The sequence below is a fragment of the Heterodontus francisci genome, unplaced genomic scaffold (assembly GCF_036365525.1).
Source record: "Heterodontus francisci isolate sHetFra1 unplaced genomic scaffold, sHetFra1.hap1 HAP1_SCAFFOLD_409, whole genome shotgun sequence".
Classification (NCBI taxonomy): Eukaryota; Metazoa; Chordata; class Chondrichthyes; order Heterodontiformes; family Heterodontidae; genus Heterodontus; species Heterodontus francisci.
The window spans coordinates 579,944-605,631 of NW_027142311.1; the positions used below are offsets into that span (position 1 = coordinate 579,944).

The 25,688-nt window shown below is 41.9% G+C and overlaps 1 protein-coding gene across 1 annotated transcript; it reads left to right on the forward strand.

Moving 5' to 3' along the window:
* The first annotated feature begins 24,735 nt into the window (after window positions 1-24,735).
* On the forward strand, window positions 24,736-25,125 carry LOC137367004 (histone H2A-like). Its single transcript, XM_068028501.1, has one exon. The coding sequence runs from the start codon at window positions 24,736-24,738 to the stop codon at window positions 25,123-25,125; it is 390 nt and encodes a 129-aa protein (XP_067884602.1).
* The last annotated feature ends 563 nt before the right edge of the window (window positions 25,126-25,688 follow it).

Here is a 25,688-nt window from a genome sequence, read left to right on the forward strand (position 1 = left end):
CTCCTTAATCAAAACTGACACCCCTCCCCCTTTATTCCCTTTCATGTTTTCCCTGAACACCTTGTATCCAGGAATATTTAACATACAGTCCTGTCCTTCTTTGAGCCAGGTCTCTGTTAGAGCCTATTTTTCATCTTATTTCCACATGACAATCTCCGCCTGTACCTCACCAGTCTCATTAACTACACTCCGTGTGTTCACATATATGTACCCTGATTCAGACTGTATTACTTTCTCCCTTATTCTGACCCCACCTGATACCGTATTATTCCCTACTGTTGTGTTATCAGTCTCGCCCAGTGTTCTGTACATCTCGGTATCCCTCTCTTATACCTGCTGCTGGTTCCCACACCCCTGACAATTAACTGACATGATACAAAAGTGATCAATGTAATCTTTTCAATAATAATCGTTATGAACAATCGGAAACGGAAAACCAGCAACTTAAACAGTGTCTGTCTCCTGCAGCACTCTGCTTCTGCTTCCCACCTGTTTGCAGCGGTTGTGCAACAGTTTGTGACATTCAGAAACAACCCATGCCCCTCGCCGCTCAAAGAATCAGACTACCCGATGAAGTAGTAACGTCTCCCTTCCCCCCTGCTCACTCCATGTTCCGAGACCAGTTTCTGCTCCACAGTGCACTTTGCAAACAGTCCCCGACTCCAGCTGAACTTCCCCGCTATTCAATGCTAATCTCTGAGCACATCCGCACAAGCTCCCAAACCTGGTGTTGCTGCAGTTAGCAGATGCTGTTTGTTCACTTACCCCGGGAACCAGATGTTTCCTTCCGCAGCTGATCTAAACAATCTTCCGCTCACTCGGTGTATAGCGCTCACAGGCAGAGCTGGGGGAGGGGTGCGCATGCCGTCTTCGCCTCATGATGACGTCATAGTGGGCTGGGTTATATGGCGCGTGCGCAGATCTCTGCAACAATTCAGCTTCAAAACTCAATGGGAACTTTGGTCACTGACCCGAAACGTTAACTCTGCTTCTTTTTCCACAGATGCTGCCAGACCTGCTGAGTGGTTCCAGCATTTCTTGTTTTTATTTCAGATTTCCAGCATCTGCAGTATTTTGCTTTTATTTGAGGGAACTTTGCCCATTTCACCCTGATCAATGTCTGAACAATGAAACTGAACATGGGGTTAGGGTGGAGGGAGGGTGGGGAGGGGTGGAGGGAATCTATAACCGAGAAAGCCGGGAGCTGAACCCATTTAGATATTCAAATTGCCGTCTCTCCCTGCAGGGTGTTTGTTATTATTGAGACCCTCCTCTCAAAACAATCCGACAGAAACATGGGAGGAAGGAGGTAGCCGGTGTGTTTGGTCGGACCTTGTAGAATTAATTTCTGTCAGCAAAGGTTTGTCTAACCGGAGTGAAACCCGCGGTCAATGTGAGTAATACCGAATGGCGATCTTCATTGTTTCATTCTAAACAAGAGAGACACGGAGCTGCCGCGATTATACCGGACACACAAACACAGTGACAATAGAGACCGTCCCAGAGTTTCAGCTCCCGGTTGTTAAATGTCCTCATGTACACATTCTTGGCTGTGAATCTCTGGGGTTAGTTGCCGATGCCTAGCCCTGTATTCCTTAAACACTCGGAGCCAGGAGATTCTCACACTCCCTTTTGAAAGATTTATGGACAGGAATTTTTCCAAACTTTGGCTGAGTCAATCATAACCTGCTGATCAATCATAGTATTATTCAAACAATTGATGAGACACTCTGTTCACTACTTGGGTCTTGAACTCGGTTTGAGCAGATCAACAAGTGAAAGGTTCAGCACTTTTCCAGATATAACAGACAGAGCTGGATAGAGGGACTCAGGGTTAATCCTGCACACACAGGACAGTAGGAGTGACAGTCACACAAGGACGGGACTGATCTCGATTCCGTTGCCTACTCACCCAACAAGGACAGATCGGGACTGACTAAACATCCAACTCACTATAATTCAGTACTGGAGAAAGACAGACGCTTGTCCACTCCATCTTTCCTTACTGTATCTGGGACATTATGTAAGGGAAAGTGTTCCAGTGCCTCGCACAGCAAATGACATGGGTTTAGACAGTCAGTGTTATTCTTTCACTTACCATGAATAGGCGCCTCTCCAAGAACCTGTAAATCCAATATCCCGAAACAGCTGTTCTACTCAGAACTTGGTCATGGTACGAGAACCCCAGGAGAACATTGGAAACACTTCAGAGATGTCCTCAAATCATCCCTCATTTGGGAAGACATTGTACTCTTCAGGGATATTTGTCAGGAACATGCAATGGCGAACTCGAGGCATCGAAGGCAGCGAAGGCAGCACCCACACCTCCGATGTAGTGATTTACCTGACCCCTCCAGTACCACCTGTCCCTGATATTACAGAGTCTGCACATCATGCATTGGACTTATCAGCCATTTCAGAACCCATCAAACTGGAGTGGAAAAAAGTCATCCCTGATCGCGAGGGACTGTCTGAGATGGTAGTGAATAAATAGGCCAATATAATGATCAGCAATAATAATGAACTGGATAGGGAGGAGATCGAGAGCAGGGAGATAGAATAGGGAGGGGAAGTGGCCTGTGACGTTTATATAATGTAACACATTGACAGAGATCCTGTTCTATTAGGTACACGAATTATTCAAGATAGAAAAATGTAAGCTAATCTCTCGCTTACATATTGTACCAGAGACAACCTCTCTATTATTTCCAAACTCAGAACTGGGCCAGATTATGAACAAATACTGTATTTCTCACTGAACTACTTTTACCTGTTGGACTCTATGCAGATTCGCAGGACAAGGTCATTCCGATATATTTTCAGTCACTAAGAGATTCATTCTGATGACATTAAGCAGAGACTATCAGATGTTTAACTTTCATCCCTCAAACACTCGGACTCACTTGTACACTTCTACAAGATCCGCTTGACCAGTTTAGGAGCCGCCCACTCACCCCTTCCTCCGCCTTATTGCGACCATCTTCCAGTCTCAGTGTCACACACGTTACCATTAATTTGCTTTTGATCAATATAATTCAAAGGTTGTTTGCACCGACAATCATTGAAATAATGATGACAGTGATTTGGACAAAACATCCCATATCCACCCTATCACCATGATTCCAACCAGGCAGAATAGCGAGAGTGCAGGTGGGAAGCGAACGAAGTTTATAAGAGGCAGTGTGAGAAAATATTAATGGATAAAGACAAAGGAGAACAAAAATCATTTATAAAAAAAGAAAAATTCAAATGACAGTGCAAAAAATTGTGCTTTGTTTATGGGTAAAGAAAGAAACACTCATGTGATGGGAAAGGTAATGAACTGGTGTAATAATATAAAAGCAAAATACTGCAGATGCTGGTAATCTGAAATAAAAACAAGAAATGCTGGAACCACTCAGCAGGTCTGGCAGCATCTGTGGAAAGAGAAGCAGAGTTAACGTTCCGATGAAAGGTCACTGACCCGAAACGTTAACTCTGCTTCTCTTTCCACAGATGCTGACAGACCTGCTGAGTGGTTCCAGCATTTCTTGTTTTTGTTAATGAAATGGTGTGTTATATGTATGTTCACAAAAGAAAGGGGTGAATTTAATATCCCTATATAGGTGCAGAGTTATTGGATAGGATGAAAAAGTTCTGGATAGGTTGACATCTCTTTAAGTTAATAAGTCCAGAAAGGAAGTATCCCATATTACTGAGGGAGATACCAGAAGCTCTGAGCAAAATCTTTGAATATGGAAGGTGTGCCAGGTGACTGAAGGATGACACTCCTGTTCTGGAAAGGAGAAGGAAAAATCTGGTAACAAAGACCATTATTTTTGACATCAGTGGTGAGTTCATAAAGGACAACCAGTACGGATTTGCTCAGGGCAAATCATGTGCGACTAACCTGACTGAATTCTTGTGGTTGAAGTTACTGAAGGTAGTACAGTAATTATTGGATATATGCTTTTCCAAAGGCATTCGATCAAGTATTGCATAACAGACTTACATGGAGAATAGAAGTGCATGTTAAAAATTGACACTGGCATCCTGAGATGGTAGTTGGTTAAAGGATAGGAGGCTATTCTGTGACCTTGTCCTATATACACCTTCTCCTTTGTTATCTCTTGCCCCACCCCCGCTTTACTTACGTATAACCTTTCACAATTCTAATATTTGCTCGTTCTGAAGTAGGGTCACTGACCTGAAACGTTAACTCTGCTTCTTTCTCCACAGATGCTGCCAGACCTGCTGAGTATTTCCAGCATTTCTTGTTTTTATTTCAGATTTCCAGCATCCGCAGTATTCTGCTTTTATTTTAGAGTTTAGTCGTGAACTGATCCTTTCTGCTGACTGGGCAGAACTATGCAGTGGGGTGACGCAGAAAACTGTCCGAAAAACATTACTTCGATAGGGCCGACAATGTGGAAGTTTGAGGACGACAGAATACATAGCAATGTATGCAAATAGTAAAGAGCTGTAAGTTTCAGGTAGATGTTACCTGAAGAGAGGTGATACAGAGAATACCCAACCCGTCTCACCTTTAGATTCCTGACCAAGATAGACCTACAAGGTGCAAACTCAAGTTATGTGACCAAGTCAGAGAGTTTATTAGGTTTAACGAAGATGCACAAAGTTAATATTTAACAATGGCAATAGATATGCAGTAAAACACAACACCTGTTCTTGTTTCTGTGCTTGCTGCGGCACGGACTTCTCTCCTTCTTCTTCCCTTGCTGTGTTTTCCTAACTGTATTCTATCTTCTCCTTCAAAGTGCTAACGATCTTCTGTTGACCCCTCTCTAAGTGTGCTGACGATGTCCTGTAACACCCTTTCTTTTATCCTTCTTGTGGTGCAAGGATGTTACCATATTAGTTTTGAATTGTTCTAAGTGTCCTAATTGGTCCAGGTTGACATCATTGTTTAACACTAGTTAGTTAATAGTTGAATCTACACACATTACAGATGCTTCCCGATTCTTTCTATTTTAGCAACGATCCTAAAGGTTACATTCTTGCTGATCCCAGACATTTTTTTCTTTAATTCTGCATTTATCTCTTCTCCCTCCCTGCAAGGAGTGCTAGTGACCCTCTCATTGTTCTCACAAAAAGGTTTAAACAAAGGATAGCCTTGTAAACACATTTCATACTAAAGCAAGCAACAGATCAAACAGACTTCAATGTATTGATATTCAAAACATATCATTAATCCTATTATTTTAGTTGTTCTTATTTGTCACAAACGTAAAATATGTCACGGTCCACCGCCCCCACATTGTGGATTCTCCTCCAGCGACATGACTTGCCTTTTTTCCTATGGCTACGTGCATCTTCCACACTGACATATCTCTCAACATGAGATTTTGACATAGTTCAGTGAAGATGACCGTCATGCTTTATAATCCAACCTTGACAGTGCAGTTCTTGCATAAATGTAAGCTTTTGAAAGGGGAGATCTGATGCAGGTGTAGGTAAGTTAGACAAGGAGAACCAGTTCCCATTAGTTGATGGTACAAGGACTAGGAGACACAGATTGATGTTTTGGGAAAGAGAAGCAGGGAAATGTGAGGAGGCACTTTTTGTTTTATCTGCTACATTGCAACTGCAATGTCTGTCCACAGGTGTGTTGGAAGCAGAGACAATCAATGATTTCAATGGGAAATTGGAGAAACACTTGAAGGAAACAAACTTGCCCCAGGGCGACGCTGATCAAGCAGGAGAATGAATCTGATTGGATGATAAGAATATTTAATCAATTTAAATTCTGTCAAGGCTTTGACATTTTTTTCGTTTGCAAAATACTGCAACATAAAGTAAACCTGCAATTTGAGATAGCGATGGCCAGGAATCGAATCCACGTAAACTGCTTGGAAAGCAGCTAAGCTCACCACTATACCACCATCACTTCCTATGCAGTTTTTTTCCGGCGTTTTGATTAATAGAATAGAGTACAATGATTTCAACTTGTCCCTGAGCAATACGTTTATGTTAATAAAAACACAATATTGTGAATGCTGGAAATCTGAAATAAAAACAGAAAGTGCTGCAAATATTCTGATCAAAGGTCACTCACCTGAAACGTTAACTCTGCTTCTCTCTACACAGATGCTGCCAGACCTGCTGTGTATTTCCAGCATTTCTTGTTTTTATTTCAGATTTCCAGCATCCGCAGTATTTTGCTTTTAATTTAGAGTTTCGTAGTGAACTGATCCTTCTTGCTTACTCGGCAGAATTATGCAATCGAGTGACGCAGAAAACTGTACGATGAACAATGTTTTTAACGGGCCCACAATTTCGAAGTTTGAGGAGGACAAAATACATAGCAATGTATGCATATGGTAAAGAGCTGTAAGTTTCAGGCAGATGTTACCTGAACAGAGGTGAGACAGAGAATACCCAACCCGTCTTACCTTTAGATTCCTGACCAAGACAAGGTACAAACGCAGGTTATGTGGCCAAGTCGGAGAGTTTATTAGGCTTAACTAAGGTGTACAAAGTTAATACTTAACAGTGGTAATAGATATTCAGTAACACACAACACCCGTTCTTGTTTCTGTGCTTGCTGCCGCACGGACTTCTCTCCTTCTTCATCCCTTGCTGTGTTTTCTTGACTGTATTCTATCTTCTCCTTTCAAGTACCAGCGATCTTCTGTTGACCCCTCTCTAAGTGTGCTAACGATGTCCTGTAACACCCATTCTTTTATCCTTCTTGTGGTGCAAGGATGTTACGATATTAGTTCTGAATTGTTCTAAGTCTCCTAATTGGTCCAGGTTGACATCATTGTTTAACACTAGTTAGTTAATAGTTGAATCTACACACATTACAGATGCTTCCCGATTCTTTCTATTTTAGCAACGATCCTAAAGGTTACATTCTTGCTGATCCCAGACATTTTTTTCTTTAATTCTGCATTTATCTCTTCTCCCTCCCTGCAAGGAGTGCTAGTGACCCTCTCATTGTTCTCACAAAAAGGTTTAAACAAAGGATAGCCTTGTAAACACATTTCATACTAAAGCAAGCAACAGATCAAACAGACTTCAATGTATTGATATTCAAAACATATCATTAATCCTATTATTTTAGTTGTTCTTATTTGTCACAAACGTAAAATATGTCACGGTCCACCGCCCCCACATTGTGGATTCTCCTCCAGCGACATGACTTGCCTTTTTTCCTATGGCTACGTGCATCTTCCACACTGACATATCTCTCAACATGAGATTTTGACATAGTTCAGTGAAGATGACCGTCATGCTTTATAATCCAACCTTGACAGTGCAGTTCTTGCATAAATGTAAGCTTTTGAAATGTTATAAACTTTACACAGCAGTGAGCAGTGTTCAGGTGATACAGAAAATCTGGTGCGTTGGGCAGAGACAATCATTTGATCTATCAAAGTCTCCTGATGTTATGCTCCTATCTATACTACTTACAACACAACTATTCTTTTGTTATTGAAAAGCTTGGATAGATGGCTCTGGATAGTGTTACCTAAGTATTCTGAGATAAGAATTAGATTCTTATCTAAGTATTATTATCTGGTTACAGCAATGTGGATTGAGGGGAGATCTGATGCAGGTGTAGGTAAGTTAGACAAGGAGAACCAGTTCCCATTAGTTGATGGTACAAGGACTAGGAGACACAGATTGATGTTTTGGGAAAGAGAAGCAGGGAAATGTGAGGAGGCACTTTTTGTTTTATCTGCTACATTGCAACTGCAATGTCTGTCCACAGGTGTGTTGGAAGCAGAGACAATCAATGATTTCAATGGGAAATTGGAGAAACACTTGAAGGAAACAAACTTGCCCCAGGGCGACGCTGATCAAGCAGGAGAATGAATCTGATTGGATGATAAGAATATTTAATCAATTTAAATTCTGTCAAGTCTTTGACATTTTTTTCGTTTGCAAAATACTGCAACATAAAGTAAACCTGCAATTTGAGATAGCGATGGCCAGGAATCGAATCCACGTAAACTGCTTGGAAAGCAGCTAAGCTCACCACTATACCACCATCACTTCCTATGCAGTTTTTTTCCGGCGTTTTGATTAATAGAATAGAGTACAATGATTTCAACTTGTCCCTGAGCAATACGTTTATGTTAATAAAAACACAATATTGTGAATGCTGGAAATCTGAAATAAAAACAGAAAGTGCTGCAAATATTCTGATCAAAGGTCACTCACCTGAAACGTTAACTCTGCTTCTCTCTACACAGATGCTGCCAGACCTGCTGTGTATTTCCAGCATTTCTTGTTTTTATTTCAGATTTCCAGCATCCGCAGTATTTTGCTTTTAATTTAGAGTTTCGTAGTGAACTGATCCTTCTTGCTTACTCGGCAGAATTATGCAATCGAGTGACGCAGAAAACTGTACGATGAACAATGTTTTTAACGGGCCCACAATTTCGAAGTTTGAGGAGGACAAAATACATAGCAATGTATGCATATGGTAAAGAGCTGTAAGTTTCAGGCAGATGTTACCTGAACAGAGGTGAGACAGAGAATACCCAACCCGTCTTACCTTTAGATTCCTGACCAAGACAAGGTACAAACGCAGGTTATGTGGCCAAGTCGGAGAGTTTATTAGGCTTAACTAAGGTGTACAAAGTTAATACTTAACAGTGGTAATAGATATTCAGTAACACACAACACCCGTTCTTGTTTCTGTGCTTGCTGCCGCACGGACTTCTCTCCTTCTTCATCCCTTGCTGTGTTTTCTTGACTGTATTCTATCTTCTCCTTTCAAGTACCAGCGATCTTCTGTTGACCCCTCTCTAAGTGTGCTAACGATGTCCTGTAACACCCATTCTTTTATCCTTCTTGTGGTGCAAGGATGTTACGATATTAGTTCTGAATTGTTCTAAGTCTCCTAATTGGTCCAGGTTGACATCATTGTTTAACACTAGTTAGTTAATGGTTGAATCTACACAAATTACAGATGCTTCCCGATGCTTTCTATTTTAGCAAGGATCCTAAAGGTTACATTCTTGCTGATCCCAGACATTTTTTCTTTAATTCTGCCTTTATCTCACCTCTCTCCATGCAAGGAGTGCTGGTGAACCTCCCATTGTTCTCACAAAAAGGTTTAAACAAAGGATAGCCTTGAAAACACACTTAATACTAAAGCAAGCAACAGATCAAACAGACTTCAATATATCGATGTACAAAGCATATAATTAGTCCTTTTATTTTAGCTGTCCTTATTTGTCACAAACGTAAAATATGTCACGGTCCATCGCGCCTACATTGTGGATTCTCCTCCAGCTGCATGACTTGCCTTTTTGTTCCTATGGCTACGTGCATCTTCCACACTGACACCTCTCTCAACATGACATTTTGACATAGTTCAGTGAAGATGACCGTCATGCTTTACAATCCAACCTTGACATTGCAATTCTTGCATAAATGTAAGCCATGCAAATACTCTAAACTTTACGCAGCGGTGAGCAGTGATCAGGTGATACAGAAAATCTGGTGTGTTCTGCAGAGACAATCAGTTAATCTATCAAAGTCTCTTTATGTTATGCTCCTATCTATACTAGCTACAACACAACTATTCTTTTGTTATTGAAAAGCTTGGCTCGATGGCTCTGGACTGTGTTATCTCAGTAACTGGTTGTTCTCCTTACAGTAATGTGTATTGAGGGGAGATCTGATGCAGTTGTAGGTAATTTAGACAAGAAGAACCAGTTCCCATTAGTTGATGGTACAAGAATTAGGAGACACAGATTGATGGTTTTGGGAAAGAGATGCAGGGAAATGGGAGGAAGCACTTTTTGCTTTACCTGCTACATTGCAACTGCAATGTCTGCCCACAAGTGTGGTGGAAGCAGAGACAATCAATGATTTCAATAGGAAATTGGAGAAACACTTGAATGAAACAAACTTGCTGCAGGGCGTCGACGATCAAACAGGAAATTGAATCTGATTGGATGATGAGAATATTTTATCAACTTCAATTCTGTAAGTGCTTTGACATTTTTTTCCTTTGGAAAATACTGCAACATAAAGTTAACCTCCGATTTAAGATTGCAATTGCCAGAAATCGAAGCCAGGTTAACTGCTTGCAAAGCAGCTATGCTCACCACTACTCCATCAGCGCTTACTGTGCTGCGTCTTTCGCGCGGCGTTTTGATTAATAGAATGCTGTACAATGATTTCAACTGGTACCTGAGCAATATGTTTATGTTCATGAAAACACAATACTGTGAATGCTGGAAATCTGAAATAAAAACAGACAGTGCTGCAAATATTCTGATCAAAGGTCACTCACCTGAAACGTTAACTCTGCTTCTCTCCACACAGATGCTGCCAGACCTGCTGGTATTTCCAGCATTTCATGTTTTTATTTCAGATTTCCATCATACGCAGTATTTTGCTTTTATTTTAGAGTTTAGTAGTGAACTGATCCTTCTTGCTTACTCGGCAGAAGTATGCAATCGAGTGACGCAGAAAACTGTACGAAGAACAATGTTTTTAACGGCCCCACAATTTCGAAGTTTGAGGAGGACAAAATACTTAGCAATGCATGCATATAGTAAAGAGCTTTCAGTTTCAGGTCGATGTTACCTGAACAGAGGTGAGACAGAGAATACCCAACCCGTCTCACCTTTAGATTCCTGACCACGATAGACCTACAAGGTACAAACTCAAGTTATGTGACCAAGACAGAGAGTTTATTAGGCTTAACTAAGATGCACAAAGTTAATACTTAACAATGGTAACAGATATTCAGTAACACACAACACCCGTTCTTGTTTCTGTGCTTGCTGCGGCAGGAATTCTCTCCTTTTTCTTCCTTTGGTGTGTTTTCTTGACTGTGTTCTACCTTCCCCTTCCTACAGGTAACGATCTTCTGTTGACCCCTCTCATTGCACAAACTGACAGATGCAGAGGAGAATCAACCTTCACATACCAGGAACTGACAGGGACAGAGTAAAATCAACATTCACATACCAGGAACTGACAGGTACAGAGTAAAATCAACATTCACATACCAGGAACTGACAGGTACAGAGTAAAATCAACATTCACATACCAGGAACTGACAGGTACAGAGTAAAATCAACATTCACATACCAGGAACTGATAGGTACAATACAGATCGTTGGCTGGTATTTATTTTAAGGCAGGGAATTAAAAAGTGACGCAATGATCGAACCGATCCATGAACGTTTGTGTCGGAGATCTCGAAATTACCTCCAGCTGAAATGTGAGCAGTTGGTATTCAAATAACTGCAGTAAATCGATTCTTTCAGAGAGGCTGTCAGTGGATCTTAAAAGAGCCGATGTGCTTGGTGCTTTATTTTTGTACATTGTGGAGATCTGCAAGGAGCTGTTGTGCTTGGTCATCGCAATGTCCAATCGCAGGTCAAATTTATGTTGCAGTATTTTACAAAGGAAAAATATGTCAAAGCCATTACAGAATAGAAGTTGATAAAATATTCTCTTCATCCAATCAGATTCATTCTCCTGCTTGTTCGACGTCGCCCTGCAGCAAGTGTGTTTCATTCAAGTGTTTCTCCAATTTCCTATTGAAATCATTGATTGTCTCTGCTTCCACCACACTTGTGGACAGACATTGCAGTTGCAATGTAGCAGGTAAAGCAAAAGGTGCTTCCTCACATTTCCCTGCTTCTCTTTCCCAAAACCATCAATCTGTGTCTCCTAGTCCTTATACCATCAACTAATGGGAACTGGTTCTCCTTGTCTAACTTACTTACACCTGCATCAGATCTCCCCTCAATCCACATTACTGTAAGGGGAACAACCACTTACATAGATAACACAGTCCAGAGCCATCTAGCCAAGCTTTTCAATAACAAAAGAATAGTTGTGTTGTAAGTAGTAAAGACAGGAGCATAACATCAAGAGACTTTGATAGATCAAATGATTGTCTCTGCCCAACACACAAGATTTTCTGTATCACCTGAACACTGCTCACCGCTGTGTAAAGTTTAGAGCATTTTCATGGCTTACATTTATGCAAGAACTGCAGTGTCAAGGTAGGATTGTAAAGCATGACGGTCATCTTCATTGAACTATGTCAAAATCTCATGTTGAGAGATATGTCAGTGTGGAAGATGCACGTAACCATAGGTAAAAAAAGGCAAGTCATGTAACTGGAGGAGAATCCACAATGTGGGGGCGATGGACAGTGACATATTTCACGTTTGTGATAAATAAGGACAGCTAAAATAATAGGATTAATGATATGCTTTGTACATCAATATATTGAAGTCTGTTTGATCTGTTGCTTGCTTTATTAGGAAATGTGTTTTCAAGGCTATATTTTGTTTAGACCTTTGTGTGAGAACAATGGGCAAGAAGCCAGCACTCCTTGCAGGGGGAGAGATGTGATAAAGGCAGAGTTAAAGAAAAAAATGTCTGGGATCAGCAAGAATGTAACCTTTAGGATCCTTGCTAAAAAGGAAAGAATCGGGAAACAGCTGTAATGTGTGTAGATTCAACCATTAACTACCTAGTGTCAAACAATGATGTCAACCTGGACCAATTAGGACACTTAGAACAATTCAAAACTAATATGGTAACATCCTTGCACCACAAGAAGGATAAAAGAAAGGGTGTTACAGGACATCGTCAGCACACTTAGAGAGGGGTCAACAGAAGATCGTTGGTACTTAAAAGGAGAAGATAGAATACAGTCAACAAAACACAGCAAGGGATGAAGAAGGAGAGAAGTCCGTGTGGCAGCAACCACAGAAACAAGAACGGGTGTTGTGTGTTACTGCATATCTATTGCCTTGTTAAGTATTAACTTTGTGCATCTTAGTTAAACCTAATAAACTCTCTTACTTGATCACAGAACCTGAGTTTGTACCTTGTAGGTCTATCTTGGTCAGGAACCTAAAGGTGAGACGGGTTGGGTATTCTCTGTCTCACCGCTGTTCAGGTAACATCTACCTGAAACGTACAGCTCTTTACTATTTGCATACATTACTGTGTATTTTGCCCTCCTCAAACTTCAACATTGTGGACCCTATTGAAGTAATGTTCTTCGTACAGTTTTCAGTGTCACTCCACTGCATAGTTCTGCCCAGTCAGCAAAAAGGATCAGTTCACTACTAAACTCTAAAATAAAAGCAAAATACTGCGTACGCTGGAAATCTGAAATAAAAACAAGAAATGCTGGAAATACTCAGCAGGTCTGGCAGCATCTGTGGAGAGAGAAGCAGAGTTAACGTTTCAGGTCTGTGACCCTACTTCGGAACGAGCAAATATTAGAATTGTCAAAGGTTATAAGTAAGTAAAGCGGGGTGGGGCAAGAGATAACAAAGGAGAAGGTGTAAATAAGACAAGGTCACAGAATAGCCTCCTATCCTTTAACCAACTACCATCTCAGGATGTCAGTGTCAATTTTAACATGCATTTCTATTCTCCATGTAAGTCTGTTATTCACTACTTGATTGAATGCCTTTGGAAAAGCATATATCCAATAATTACTGTTCTACCTTCAGTAACTTCAACCACAAGAATTCAGTCATGTTAGTCGCACGTGATTTGCCCTTCGCAAATCCGTCCTGGTTGTCCTTTATTAATTCATCACTGATGTCAAAAATAATGGTCTTTGTTACCAGATTTTTCCTTCCCCTGGTTCTGCCTGGTTGGAATCATGGTGATAGGGTGGATATGGGATATTTTGTTCAAATCACTGTCATGATTATTTCAATGATTGTCGCTGCAAACAACCGTTGAATTATATTGATCAAAAGCAAATTAATGGTAACGTGTGTGACACTGAGACTGGAAGATTGTCGGAATAAAGCGCAGGAAGGGGTGAGGGGGCGGCTCCTAAAGTGTAAAAGTGAATCCGAGTGTTTGAGGGATGAAAGTTAAACATCTGATATTCTCTGCTTAATGACATCAGAATGAATCTCTTAGTGACTGAAAATATATCTGAATGGGATTGTCCTGCGAATCAGCATAGAGTCCAAAAGGTAAAAGTGGTTCCGTGAGAAATACAGTATTTGTTTATAATCTGGCCCTGTTTTGAGTTTGGAAATAATAGAGAGGTTGTCTCTGGTACAATATGTCAGCGAGAGACGAGTTTACATTTTTCTATCTTGAATAAGTCTTTACCCAAATAGAACAGGATCTCTGTCAATGTGTTACATTACATAAACGTCACAGACCACTTCCCCAGCCTATTCTATCTCCCTCCTCTCGATCTCCTCCCTATCCAGTTCATTATTATTGCTGATCATTATAATGGTCTATTTATTCTCTTCCATCTCAGACAGTCCCTCGCGATCAGGGATGACTTTTTTCCACTGCAGTTTGATGGGTTCTGAAATGGCTGGTAAGCCAAATGCATGATCTGCAGATTCTGTCATATCAGGGACAGGTGGTGCTGGAAGGGTCAGGTAAATCACTGCATCGGAGGTGTGGGTGCTGCCTTCGCTGCCTTCGATGCCTCGAGTTCACCTTTGCATGATCCTGACAAATATCCCTGAAGAGTACAATGTCTTCCCAAATGAGGGATGATTTGAGGACATCTCTGAAGTGTTTCCACTGTCCTCCTGGGGTTCTCCTACCATGACCAAGTTCTGAGTAGAACAACTGCTTCGGTATATTGGATTTACAGGTTCTTGGAGAGGCGGCTATTCATGTTAAGTGAAAGACTAACACTGACTGTCTGAACACATGTCAGTTGCTGTCTGAGAGTGAGAGGCACTGGAACACTTTCCCTTACATAATGTCCCAGATAAAGTAAGGAAAGATGGAGTGGACAAGCCTCTGTCTTTCTCCGGCACTGAATTATCGTGAGTTGGATGTTTAGTCAGTCCCGAACTGTCCTTTTTGGGTGAGTAGGCAACGGAATCGAGATCAGTTCCCGTCCCTGTGTGACTGTCACTCCTACTGTCCTGCCTGTGCAGGATTAACCCTGTGTCCCTCTATCCAGCTCTGTCTGTTATATCTGGAAAAATGCTGAACATTTCACTTGTTGATCTGCTCAACCGAGTTCAAGACCCGAGCAGTGAACAGAATGTCTCATTAATTCCTTGAATAATACTATGATTGAACAGTTGGTTATGATTGACTCAGCCAAAGTTTAGAAACATTCCTGTCCATAAACCTTTCAAAATGGAGTGTGAGGATCTCCTGGCTCCGAGTGTTTAAGGGATACAGGACTAGGAATCGGCAACTAACCCCAGAGATTCACAGCAAAGACTGTGTACATGAGGACATTTAACAACCGGGAGCTGAAACTCTGAGACACGCTCTATTGTCACAGTGTTTGTGTGTCCGGTATAATCGCGGCAGCTTCGTGTCTCTCTTGTTTAGAATGAAACGATGAAGATCGCCATTCAGTATTACTCACATTGACCGCGGGTTTCACTCCGTTTAGACAAACTTTTGCTGGCTGAAATGAATTCAACAACGTCCCAGCAAACACACCGACTCCCTCCTTCCTCCCTTGTTTCTGTCGGATTGTTTTGAGAGGAGGGTCTCATTAATAACAAACACCCTGCAGGGAGAGACGGTAATTTGAACATCTAAATGGGATGAGCTCCCGGCTTTCTAGGTTATAGATTCCCTCCACCCCTCCCCACACTCCCTCCACCCTAACCCCATGTTCAGTTTCATTGTTCACACATTGATGACGGTGAAATGGGCAAAATTCCCATTGAGTTCTGAACGCGGAATTGTTGCAGAGATTTGCGCAAGCGCAATATAGCTCCGCCCACTGGGACGTCATATTGAAGCGAAGAGCGCATACGCACCCCTCCCCCCAGTTCTGCCTCTGAGCGTCATTGAGTGAGTGAGCGGAAGATTGTTTAAATCAGCTGCGAATGGAGACGTCCGGGTCCCGGGGTAAGTGAACAAACAACATCTGCTTCCAGCAGCAACACCAGGTTTGGGAGCGAGTCTGCAGATGTGTTCAGAGATTAACATTGAATAGCGGGAAATTCAGCGGGAGTCGGAGAATGTGGATTGTGGAGCAGAAGCTAGTCCCGGAATATGGAGTGAGCCGGAGGTTAAGGGAGAGGTCACGACTCCATCGTGTAGTCCGACTCATGGAGCGGAGCAGGGTATGGGTTGTTTCTGAATGTCGCAAACCTGTCGCAAAACCGCTGCAAACAGGTGGGCAGCAGAAGCAGAGTGTTGCAGGAGACAGACACTGTTTGTGTTGCTGGTTTTCTTTTTCCGATTGTTCATAATGATTATTATTGAAACGATTATTTTGATTACTTTTGTATCATGTCAGTTAATTGTCAGGGGTGTGGGAACCAGGAGCAAGTATTAGAGATGGAAACCGAGATGTGCAGAATACTGGGGAAGACTGATAACACAAGAGTCGGGAATAATACGTTATTAAGTGGGGTCAGAGTAATGCAGAATGTAATACAGTCTGAATCAGGATACATGTATGTGAACACACGGAGTGTGGTTAATAAGACTGGTGAGGTACAGGCGGAGATTGTCATGTGCAAATTTGATGTTGTGGCTCGAACAGAGACTGGGAAAGATGGGGTTTTAAACATTCCTGGATACAAGCTGTTCAGGAAAGATATGAAAGGGAATAATGGGGGAGGGGTGTCAGTATTGATTAAGGAGATTATTTCAGTGCTGGAGAAAAAGGATGTCATAGAGAGGTCGAGGACAGAATCAATTTGGCTCGAGCTAAGGAACAAAAAAGCTGCAGTTACATTTATCAGTGTTATCTATAGGCCACCAGCTAGTGGGTAGGACATGGAAAAACAAATTTGCAAGGAAATTACAGCAAGGTGCAAACATTATAGGCTAGTTATAATGGATGAGTTTAATTATCCAAATATAGACTGGGATAATAGTAGTGTGAAGGGCAGTGAGGGACAAGAGTTCCCAGAGTGTATTCAGGAAAATTTTCTGCAACAGTATGTTGCTAGTCCAACGAGAAAGGAGGCACTGCTAGACCTGGTTCTTAGGAATGAGGTGGGCCAAGTGGATCAACTATCATTAGGAGTGCGTTTAGGGGGATAGTGATCAGTGTATCGTAAGGTTTAGGTTGACTATGGAAAAGGACAAAGAGCAATCCAAGGTAAGAATAATTAACTGGGGGAAAGTCAACTTCAATGGGGTAAGGATGGAGCTGGGGCGAATAAATTGGAGTCAGAAGCTGGCAGTAAAACTGATAGATGAACATTGGGTTACCTTCAAAGAAGAGATAGTTCGGGCACAGTCGATGTATGTTCCCTTGAAGCGGAAAATTAAAGCAAACAAACCCAGAACTCATTGGATGGCAAAAGAGGTAGAGATTAAGATAAAGAAGAAAAAGTGTGCTTCTGAGAGATGCCAGGTCGAAAATATTGGTATGAACCAGGCTGAATATTGAAGGTCCAGAGTGGAAGTGAAAAAACAAATAGGAGAAGCAATGAGAGAAAATGAAAAGAGACGGCCAGCTAGCATTAAAGGAAATCCCAACGTTTTCTATAAGCATCTAAATAGTAAAAAGGTGGTAAAAGGAGGAGTGGCCGATTAGGGACCAGAACGTGAATTTACACATGGAGGCAGAGGGCATAGCTGAGGTACTAAAGGAATACTTTGCATCTGTCTTTGGCTGGCTTGCATCTTCTTCCTTGGTAATGTTGAAAGAGGAGGTAAGTCAGATATTAAAGGGTTTTAAAATTGATAATGAAGAAATGTTAGATAGTCTGTCTGTACTTAAAGTGGATAAATCACCAGAGCCAGATGAGATGCATCTAAGGAAACTGAGGGAAGTGAGGGTGGAAATCACAGAGGATCTGCCCATAATTTTCCACTATTCCTTAGACTCGGGGGTGGTGATAAAGAACTGCAGAATTTTTCAAAAACGGGTGTAAATATAAGTCCATTAACTACAGGCCAGTTAGTTTAAATTCAGTGTTGGGAAAACATCGAGAAAAAATAATTAGGGGCAAAATCAATAGTCACAGGGACTATTAAAGCAGAGAAGGCTGAGGGGGGACCTGACTGAGGGAAACAAAATTATGAGAAGCACAGATAGGACGATTTGTTTTCCCTGAGCAGAGATGTCAAAAACCAGGGGACATAGATTTAAGGTTAGGAGCAGGAGGTTTAGAGGGGCTTTGAGGAAAAATGTTTTCACGCAGAAGATGGTTGGAATGTGGACCACACTGCCTGAAGAGATGGTAGAGGCAGAAACCCTCACAACATTCAAGAAGTATTTAGATGAACATTTGAACCGCCATAGCATACAAGGATACTGAGCAAGTGCTGGAAAATGGTGTTAGAATACTTAGGTACCTGATGGCCAGCATGTACATGATGGGCCGAAGGGTCTATTTATGTGCTGTAGAACTCCATGACTCTAAATGTGAGTTAATTAAGGAAAAGCAGCATGGATTTCTTCAGGGAAAATCATGTTTAACCAAATAGCCGAAGTCTTTTGAGGAGGTAACAGAGAGGGTTGATGAGGGCAATGCTGTTGATGTGCTGTACATGAACCTTCAAAAGGTGTTTGATACAGTGCATCAACAGACTTGTGAGCAAACCTGTAGTTCGTGCAATAAAATGGACAGTCGCAACTAGATACGAAATTGCCTGAGTTACAGGAAACAAAGAGCAGTGGTTAATGGATGTCTTTTGGCTGGAGGAAGGTTGTGATGGAGTTTCCCTGGGATCCGTGTTTGGACCCTTGCTTTTCCTGATATAGGTTAATCACCTAGACCATGGTGCACAATTTCAAAGTATGCAGATGATACGAAACTTGGAAGCATTGTGAACTGTGAGGTGGATAGTGTAGAACTTCAAAAGGACATAGACAAGTTGGTGAAATAGACAGACAGGTGGCAGATGAAGTTCAATGCACAGAAATGTGAGGTGATTCATTTTGGTCGTAAGAACATGGAGAAACAGTATGAAATAAAGGGTATAATTCGAGGAGCAGGAGCAGATGGACTGAGGTGTGTTTGCGCATAAGTCATTGAAAGTGGCAGGACAGGTTCAGAGTGTGTTTAATAAAACATACAGCATCCTAGACTTCATTCATAGTGGAATAAAGTACAAGAGCAAGGAAGTTATGTTGACCTTCTGTAAGGCACTAATTCAGCCTCTGCTGGAGTATGATGTCCAATTCTGGGCACCTCACTTGAGGAAAGACCTGACGGCATGGGAGAGAGTACAGAGAAGATTCATGAGGATGGATCCTGGGATGAGGGAATTCAGTTTTGAAGATAGATTGGAGAAGTTAGGACTGTTTTCCCTGGGGAAGAGAAGACTGAGAGGTGATTTGATAGAGGTATTCAAAATCATGAGGTGTCTGGGTAGAGTAGGTAGAGAGAAACTCTGGGTGCGGCACAGTGGCGCAGTGGTTAGCACCGCAGCCTCACAGCTCCAGCAACCTGGGTTGAATTCTGGGTACTGCCTGTGTGGAGTTTGCAAATTCTCCCTGTGTCTGCGTGGGTTTTCTCCGGGTGCTCCGGTTTCCTCCCGCAGCCAAAAGGCTTGCAGGTTGGTAGGTAAATTGGCCATTATAAATTGCCCCCAGTATAGGTAGCTGGTAGGGAAATATAGGGACAGGTGGGGATGTGGGAGGAATATGGGATTAGTGTAGGATTAGTATAAATGGGTGGTTGATGGTCAGCACAGACTCTGTGGGCCGAAGGGCCTCTTTCAGTGCTGCATCTCTAAACTAAACTGAACTGTTCCCACTCATGAGAGGATTGAGAGCGAGAAGGCACAAATTTAAAGTATTTGCTAAGAGTAGCAAAAGGTACATGAGGAAAATCTTTTTCATGCAGCGAGTGGTTAAGATCTGGAATGCACTGGGTGAGAATTTGGTGGAGGCAGGTTTGACTGAAGTATTCAAAAGGGATTTAGAAAGTTGTATGAAAGGTCAAGAATTTGGTGGGGTTATGTGGAGAAGGCAGGGGAATGGAACCGAGGGAGTTGCTCTTTCAGAGAACCTTTGCAGACACGATGGGCCAAATGGCCTCCTTCTTCACTGTAATGATTCTGTGATTCTTCTCTCTGACCTTTCTTCAAGTATAAGAATTACTTTTTCTTGCTGCAGGCAAACATTTGAAGTAACCAGAATGAAAGTCCTGACTCCTGGTCACAAGGAAAAGTGCAGCCAGCTTGTTCCAACACACAGTAGGTAGATACAGTATCACTCACAAAGCACAGTGACACAGCCAGCTCATCATTTCCACTGTAACAAACAAAATAAGTAGTCAGACCCACACTGATCCCAAGATCAAGAGACACATTTTCAATCCAACAGTCAAGCAGAGCAGGAGAGATAGAAGTTGTATCTATTTCACTCCAGCTGACTGGTAGATACATCAAACCCAGTCTAAAAACACACTCATTATCAGATTTAAATACACTCTGTCAATTTGGTTTCATTGCAAATAATATATCTTAACTAGAACAGGCAACATTTACCTGATTGAAAGCCAGTAAAGTCCCCCACAATATTAACTGAGCTGCAGGTTGCAAACCAGTCCAAACATGTCACTATGGGTCAGACAGAAACATACAGTATTCATTCTTTTTTTTTACAACATGGTGTAATTTGACTGTACATACCAGGTCATGTATCATATTGAAAGATTAACACTTACAATTAATTTTGCAGAGCAAGGAATTGGATACCAATTCACAACCCATGCACAGGAATTGAACAAAATAGACAGCTATGAAATAGTTAATCCCTATTTTATATTAAGCACAAGGAAAAAAAATATTGATACGCGAAAAAATTTAACAGTAGCCAACAGAATGCTTGTGGTACATATTAAGTACAGAAGGATCACACAGACCACACAGAGATGCAAATTGAATCTGACACTGAAACAGTTTACCAGAGCCTAATGGATGGAGAATGAATCACATATCATACCCATAATTTACATCTACTGAATGGATCCAACATGCATACACAGTACGGATACTGGCTGCTACAGATTAAATCTCACACTTGCACACTCCCCCAGAGGCAGATGCATTTATTTAGAGATACAGCACTGAAACGGACCCTTCGGCCCACCGAGTCTGTGGAGACCAACAACTACCCATTTATACTAACCCTACAGTAATCTCATATTCCCTACCACCTATCTATACTTGGGGCAATTTACCTATCACCTGCAAGTCTTACGGCTGTGGCAGGAAACCGAAGCACCTGGTGAAAACCCACATGGTCACAGGGAGAACTTGCAAACTCCGCACAGGCAGTACCCAGAATTGAACCCGGGTCCCTGGAGTTATGTGGTTGCAGCGCACTGCGCGACTGTGCCTCCCACAACACAAGGAATGAATTCCAAACACACATTCTGGACCAGAGACTATCAAATTCAGTATGAACCGACATTGACACACAGGATCAGGGATTTGAAGATATGGAATGTGGCCCACAATCATGTCAAGTAAGAGAAGAGCATAAGAACACAACAAATATGACCAAGAGTAGGCCATTTGGCCTCTCCACCCCACTCTGCCATTTAATATGATCATGTCTGATCTGTTTGTGCTTAACTTCACTTTCCTGGCTGTCCCAATAACCCTTTACTACCTTGCAGATCAAAAATCTATCTATCTATCTATCTATCTATCTATCTATCTATCTATCTATCTATCTATCTATCTATCTATCTATCTATCTATCTGTCTATCACAGCCAGAGACTGACAGCTATATAATGCATCCCATAATCAATTACATGACGTGAAACAGACAAACACAGTACTAATCTGATTCACATAGAATAGTAGTGCCTAAAAAACAGAGTCCACAATACCATTCAATAATATTTCCTAACAGGTACAGAATGAATGCCACACTCACAAACTCTACCAGTCACAAAAATACACAGAATAAACAACACATTCAGATACAATACCAGAGACAGTGAGAAACTGAATGAATCACATTCTCACTGTCAGTTCCAGATACAGCTGAAAAATGAATTAATCCACACTCACATTCAGTTTGAGAGACTGATGGATGGAGAAGTATATTGACAATCACAGGCAGTACCTGAAACTGACATACACCACATTAATCCCACCTCATACAGAGTACCAGAGGCTGACATGATGAAGTGGAAAAAGACATAGTCACATAACAGAAAATAAATGTTACAGAATAACGTACTTATTTACCTACGTTAAACTCACATAGTGATGGTGCTATAGTGCTGAGAATATCTGCTTTCCAAGCAGTTGACCTGAGTTCTCTACTGCAGGTCAGACCTCAATCCTGGTATCATGCAGCTTCATGTTATAACTTAAAAATGATCAATGTGATTTCCAAATTAAAACTTACACAAGACTCTCATCATCCATGTGCATCTCCCACAATGCTGAACTTCAATTTTCTTTTAATGAAATCTATGTTAAACAAGACATGTCCTTCAAACTAATAAATGAGTTCTCAGTCAGCAACAAGAGTGCAGATCTTTGTTAAACAATCATAAAAAGGGAGATAGGTAAAGTTCAGTTCACAAACAGTGCTCTGGGTAAAGATTGGACCCACACTGATATAACAGAGAATGAAAGATAAAGAGGTTAACTCACACTCACAGACCAGGAACCGACGGGGACAGAGTACAAGCTGCACACAGCCAAAATATTTAAAAAAACAGTTTTAAAACTGAACAAGTCAATGCAATTTATAAAATTATTCTCATCATCCTTGTACGTCTCCCGTAAATTTATCATTTTTTGAATAAATATAGATCTAAAATAGCCTTTAAACTGATCATTTTTCAGTCAGAAACTAATAGTAAACATAGAGTTATTTACAGCACCGAAGGAGGCTATTTGGCCCATCGAGTCCATGACAGCTCTCCACAGAGCAATCCAGTCACACCCACTCCACCGCTCGATCCCTGTAGTTCTGCAAGTTTAATTCCTTCAAATGCTGTGTCAATAATCTCTTGAAGTAATTGATTGTCTCTACTTCCAGCACCCTTGTGGGAAGTGAGTTCCAGATCATCACCACTTACTCCGTATTCGCCCGAAATCTCCTGCCCAAAATCCTCAATTTCTGTCACTATGTCCTTGTACAATGAGCTAATGGGAACTGTTTATCCTTGTCTCACTTGTCATGATGTTTCACACTTGTTGTAAATCTCCCTTCAGTCAGCTCGTCCACTGATCCTGCTTGTCACCTATCCACCAATATCCCTGACTTTCTGACTCCCTCTACTACTGTCTCTTCAACTGTTTCAATGTTGTTGATTCAATGCAGAACAAACCCATCTCCACTGACTTCACACAGTCTGATAAATATCCTCTGTACCCTCAAATGAGCAGAACTGGATGCAATACTCCTCTACAACACCGTCACTGTGTTTATTTTATACATCCATATTTCTTGTTTAGAAAGAACCAGCGCACTCGAATGGAACACGAAGCCGGTGCTCTTATTTTAAACATTCAGAAGCAAGGAGTATGGAATTCAAACCCACGCATGCAGAGCACAACAGATTAGCAGTTCATCGTTTTAATCGCTCGGCCACCTTGTCTTCTGTGAGTAAGCTGAAGTGCGGAGGAATGATCCGTGCAGAATGAACTGAAACAGTTGGAGAGACAGTAACAGAGGGAGTGAGAAAGTCAGGGATATCGGTGGATAGGTGACAGGCAAGAGCAATGGACTGAGCTGACTGCTGTGAAATGTTATGGCTTCGCCGAACACTAAATTTGGTTGGTCATCTAAAGTAACCAATCAGATAAATAGAGAATCTCAAGAATTGACATCATTGTAAACCAGCCAATCACGAACATGGTTTTCATCCATCCTTCATTAACATCGAGCACTGGGGATGTGTATAAAATGCGAGTTCCCACCTTTAAGAGCCACCCACAACGTCTCTGAAAAAGCTACAACATTATCTCGATAATATCAATTTGTTTTGATATTTTTATCAAGTAACTTGTATTTTCTAACTGTCTTTGTGATCTCTGTTTTAATCCCACAGATTCTGGTTAATACAGTTTCACTGCCCGTACGATCTTCCTGTCTCTACTTAATAATGTCCCGATCATTAATTACTGACCATTTGTGAGCTTTGTTCCTGGACGCGTTCATATTCGACCCCTTTGCTGTATTTCGATAATAAAATCTGATTTAACGCGCAGGCATCATTTCTCAGTCACTCATATCCCGAGATCAAGTTTGTCCTCAATAAGTAATCAGTACATTATCTAGAAACCCCGGTGGTGTGGGAACCCTCAGTCTCACTCTTTGACACCTGACACTAAGATTATACACTCCGCTGTTGTCTCTCACCAATAGGGATCAATCTATAATCAGTGATGCGGTATCATAAGGAACATTGAGCTGAAATGGTTACAGAATGCTGTGAAAGAGGCTTTCTGTCCGCTGGTTATAGAATGTTTCAAAACGGATCGAGAGTAAACCCGAATAGATGGCGGAATGTGAAAGCGAATCTGGAATTGTTACCACATGTAGAATAATACAATATGAAAAAGATTTTAAAATCTTTGCGGTAAAACCAAGTTACCTATAAATGTGATGATCTATATTGAAGCCGTTCTGTGTTTTACAAATATATTGGCGGGCTTTTCAAATGTGAAAAATCTTTTGCAGTCTGACAATTTCGCGCCGTTATTTTCTGCCCTCATCTCCTTGGCGTCTCCGGATTGATGAATTCAGCAGCTCTCTGATTGGTCACATGAAGAGCACAATGACCCCTGTGCCCCCGACACCATTCCTCCCGAAGGTGTAAATGGGATTATTGTGGGTATTCTTCCTGAAAGTGTTTGTCAGATTATGGAAATGTCTGGAAGCGGGAAGACCGGTGGGAAAGCTCGGTCCAAGGCCAAGTCTCGCACCTCCCGGGCGGGACTGCAGTTCCCTGTGGGCCGTGTTCACAGGTTCCTTAAAAAGGGGAACTATGCTGAGCGTGTGGGTGCCGGAGCCCCGGTCGATCTGGCTGCTGTGCTCGAGTATCTGACAGCTGAAATCCTCGAGCTGGCCGGCAACGCGGCCCGGGAAAACAAGAAGACCCGCATCATTCCCAGACACCTCCAGCTGGCCGTCCGCAAATACGAGGAGCTCAGCAGGCTGCTGGGAGGGGTGAACATCGCTCAGGGCGGGGTGCTGCCTGATATCCAGGCCGTGCTTCTCCCCAAGAAAACCAGCGCTCCGAGTACCAAGAGCAAGTGATGCGGCCTGACTTAAATCTGCCAACACAAAGGCTCTTTTCAGAGCCACCCACTTTATCCGTGAAAGGGCTGCTTGCTGTCTGACAGGCGGCAATTTTATCAGAGGCCACTTGGCCCATCGTGTCGCTGCCGGCAGAAAAGCGATTCACCGATTCATCTCCCACCTTCCAGTCTTCAGTCCGTCGCCCTGAAGATTACAGCACTCGAGATGCATATCCAGGTTCCTTTTGAGTAAGTTGGGGGTCTCTGCCTCATCTACCCTTTCAGGCAGTGAGTTCCAGACTCCCATCACCCTCGAGAGGATAATAAAATTCTCGTTTTCCCTCTAATTTTTCTACCTATCACTTTAAACATATGCCCCATAGTCGCTGAGCTCTCTGCTAAGACTCTTCAGCTCCACTCTCTCCTGGCCCGCCAAAATGTTGCACATTTCAATCAGATCTCCCCTCTGCCTTCTCCCTACTGGATTCGGGCATTTAACTGCTCGAATCTCGCGATATTTGTCAGGGATTTTAGCAAATCTACCGTTTACACAAACGAAAGCTTTTACACAACGATCGGCTC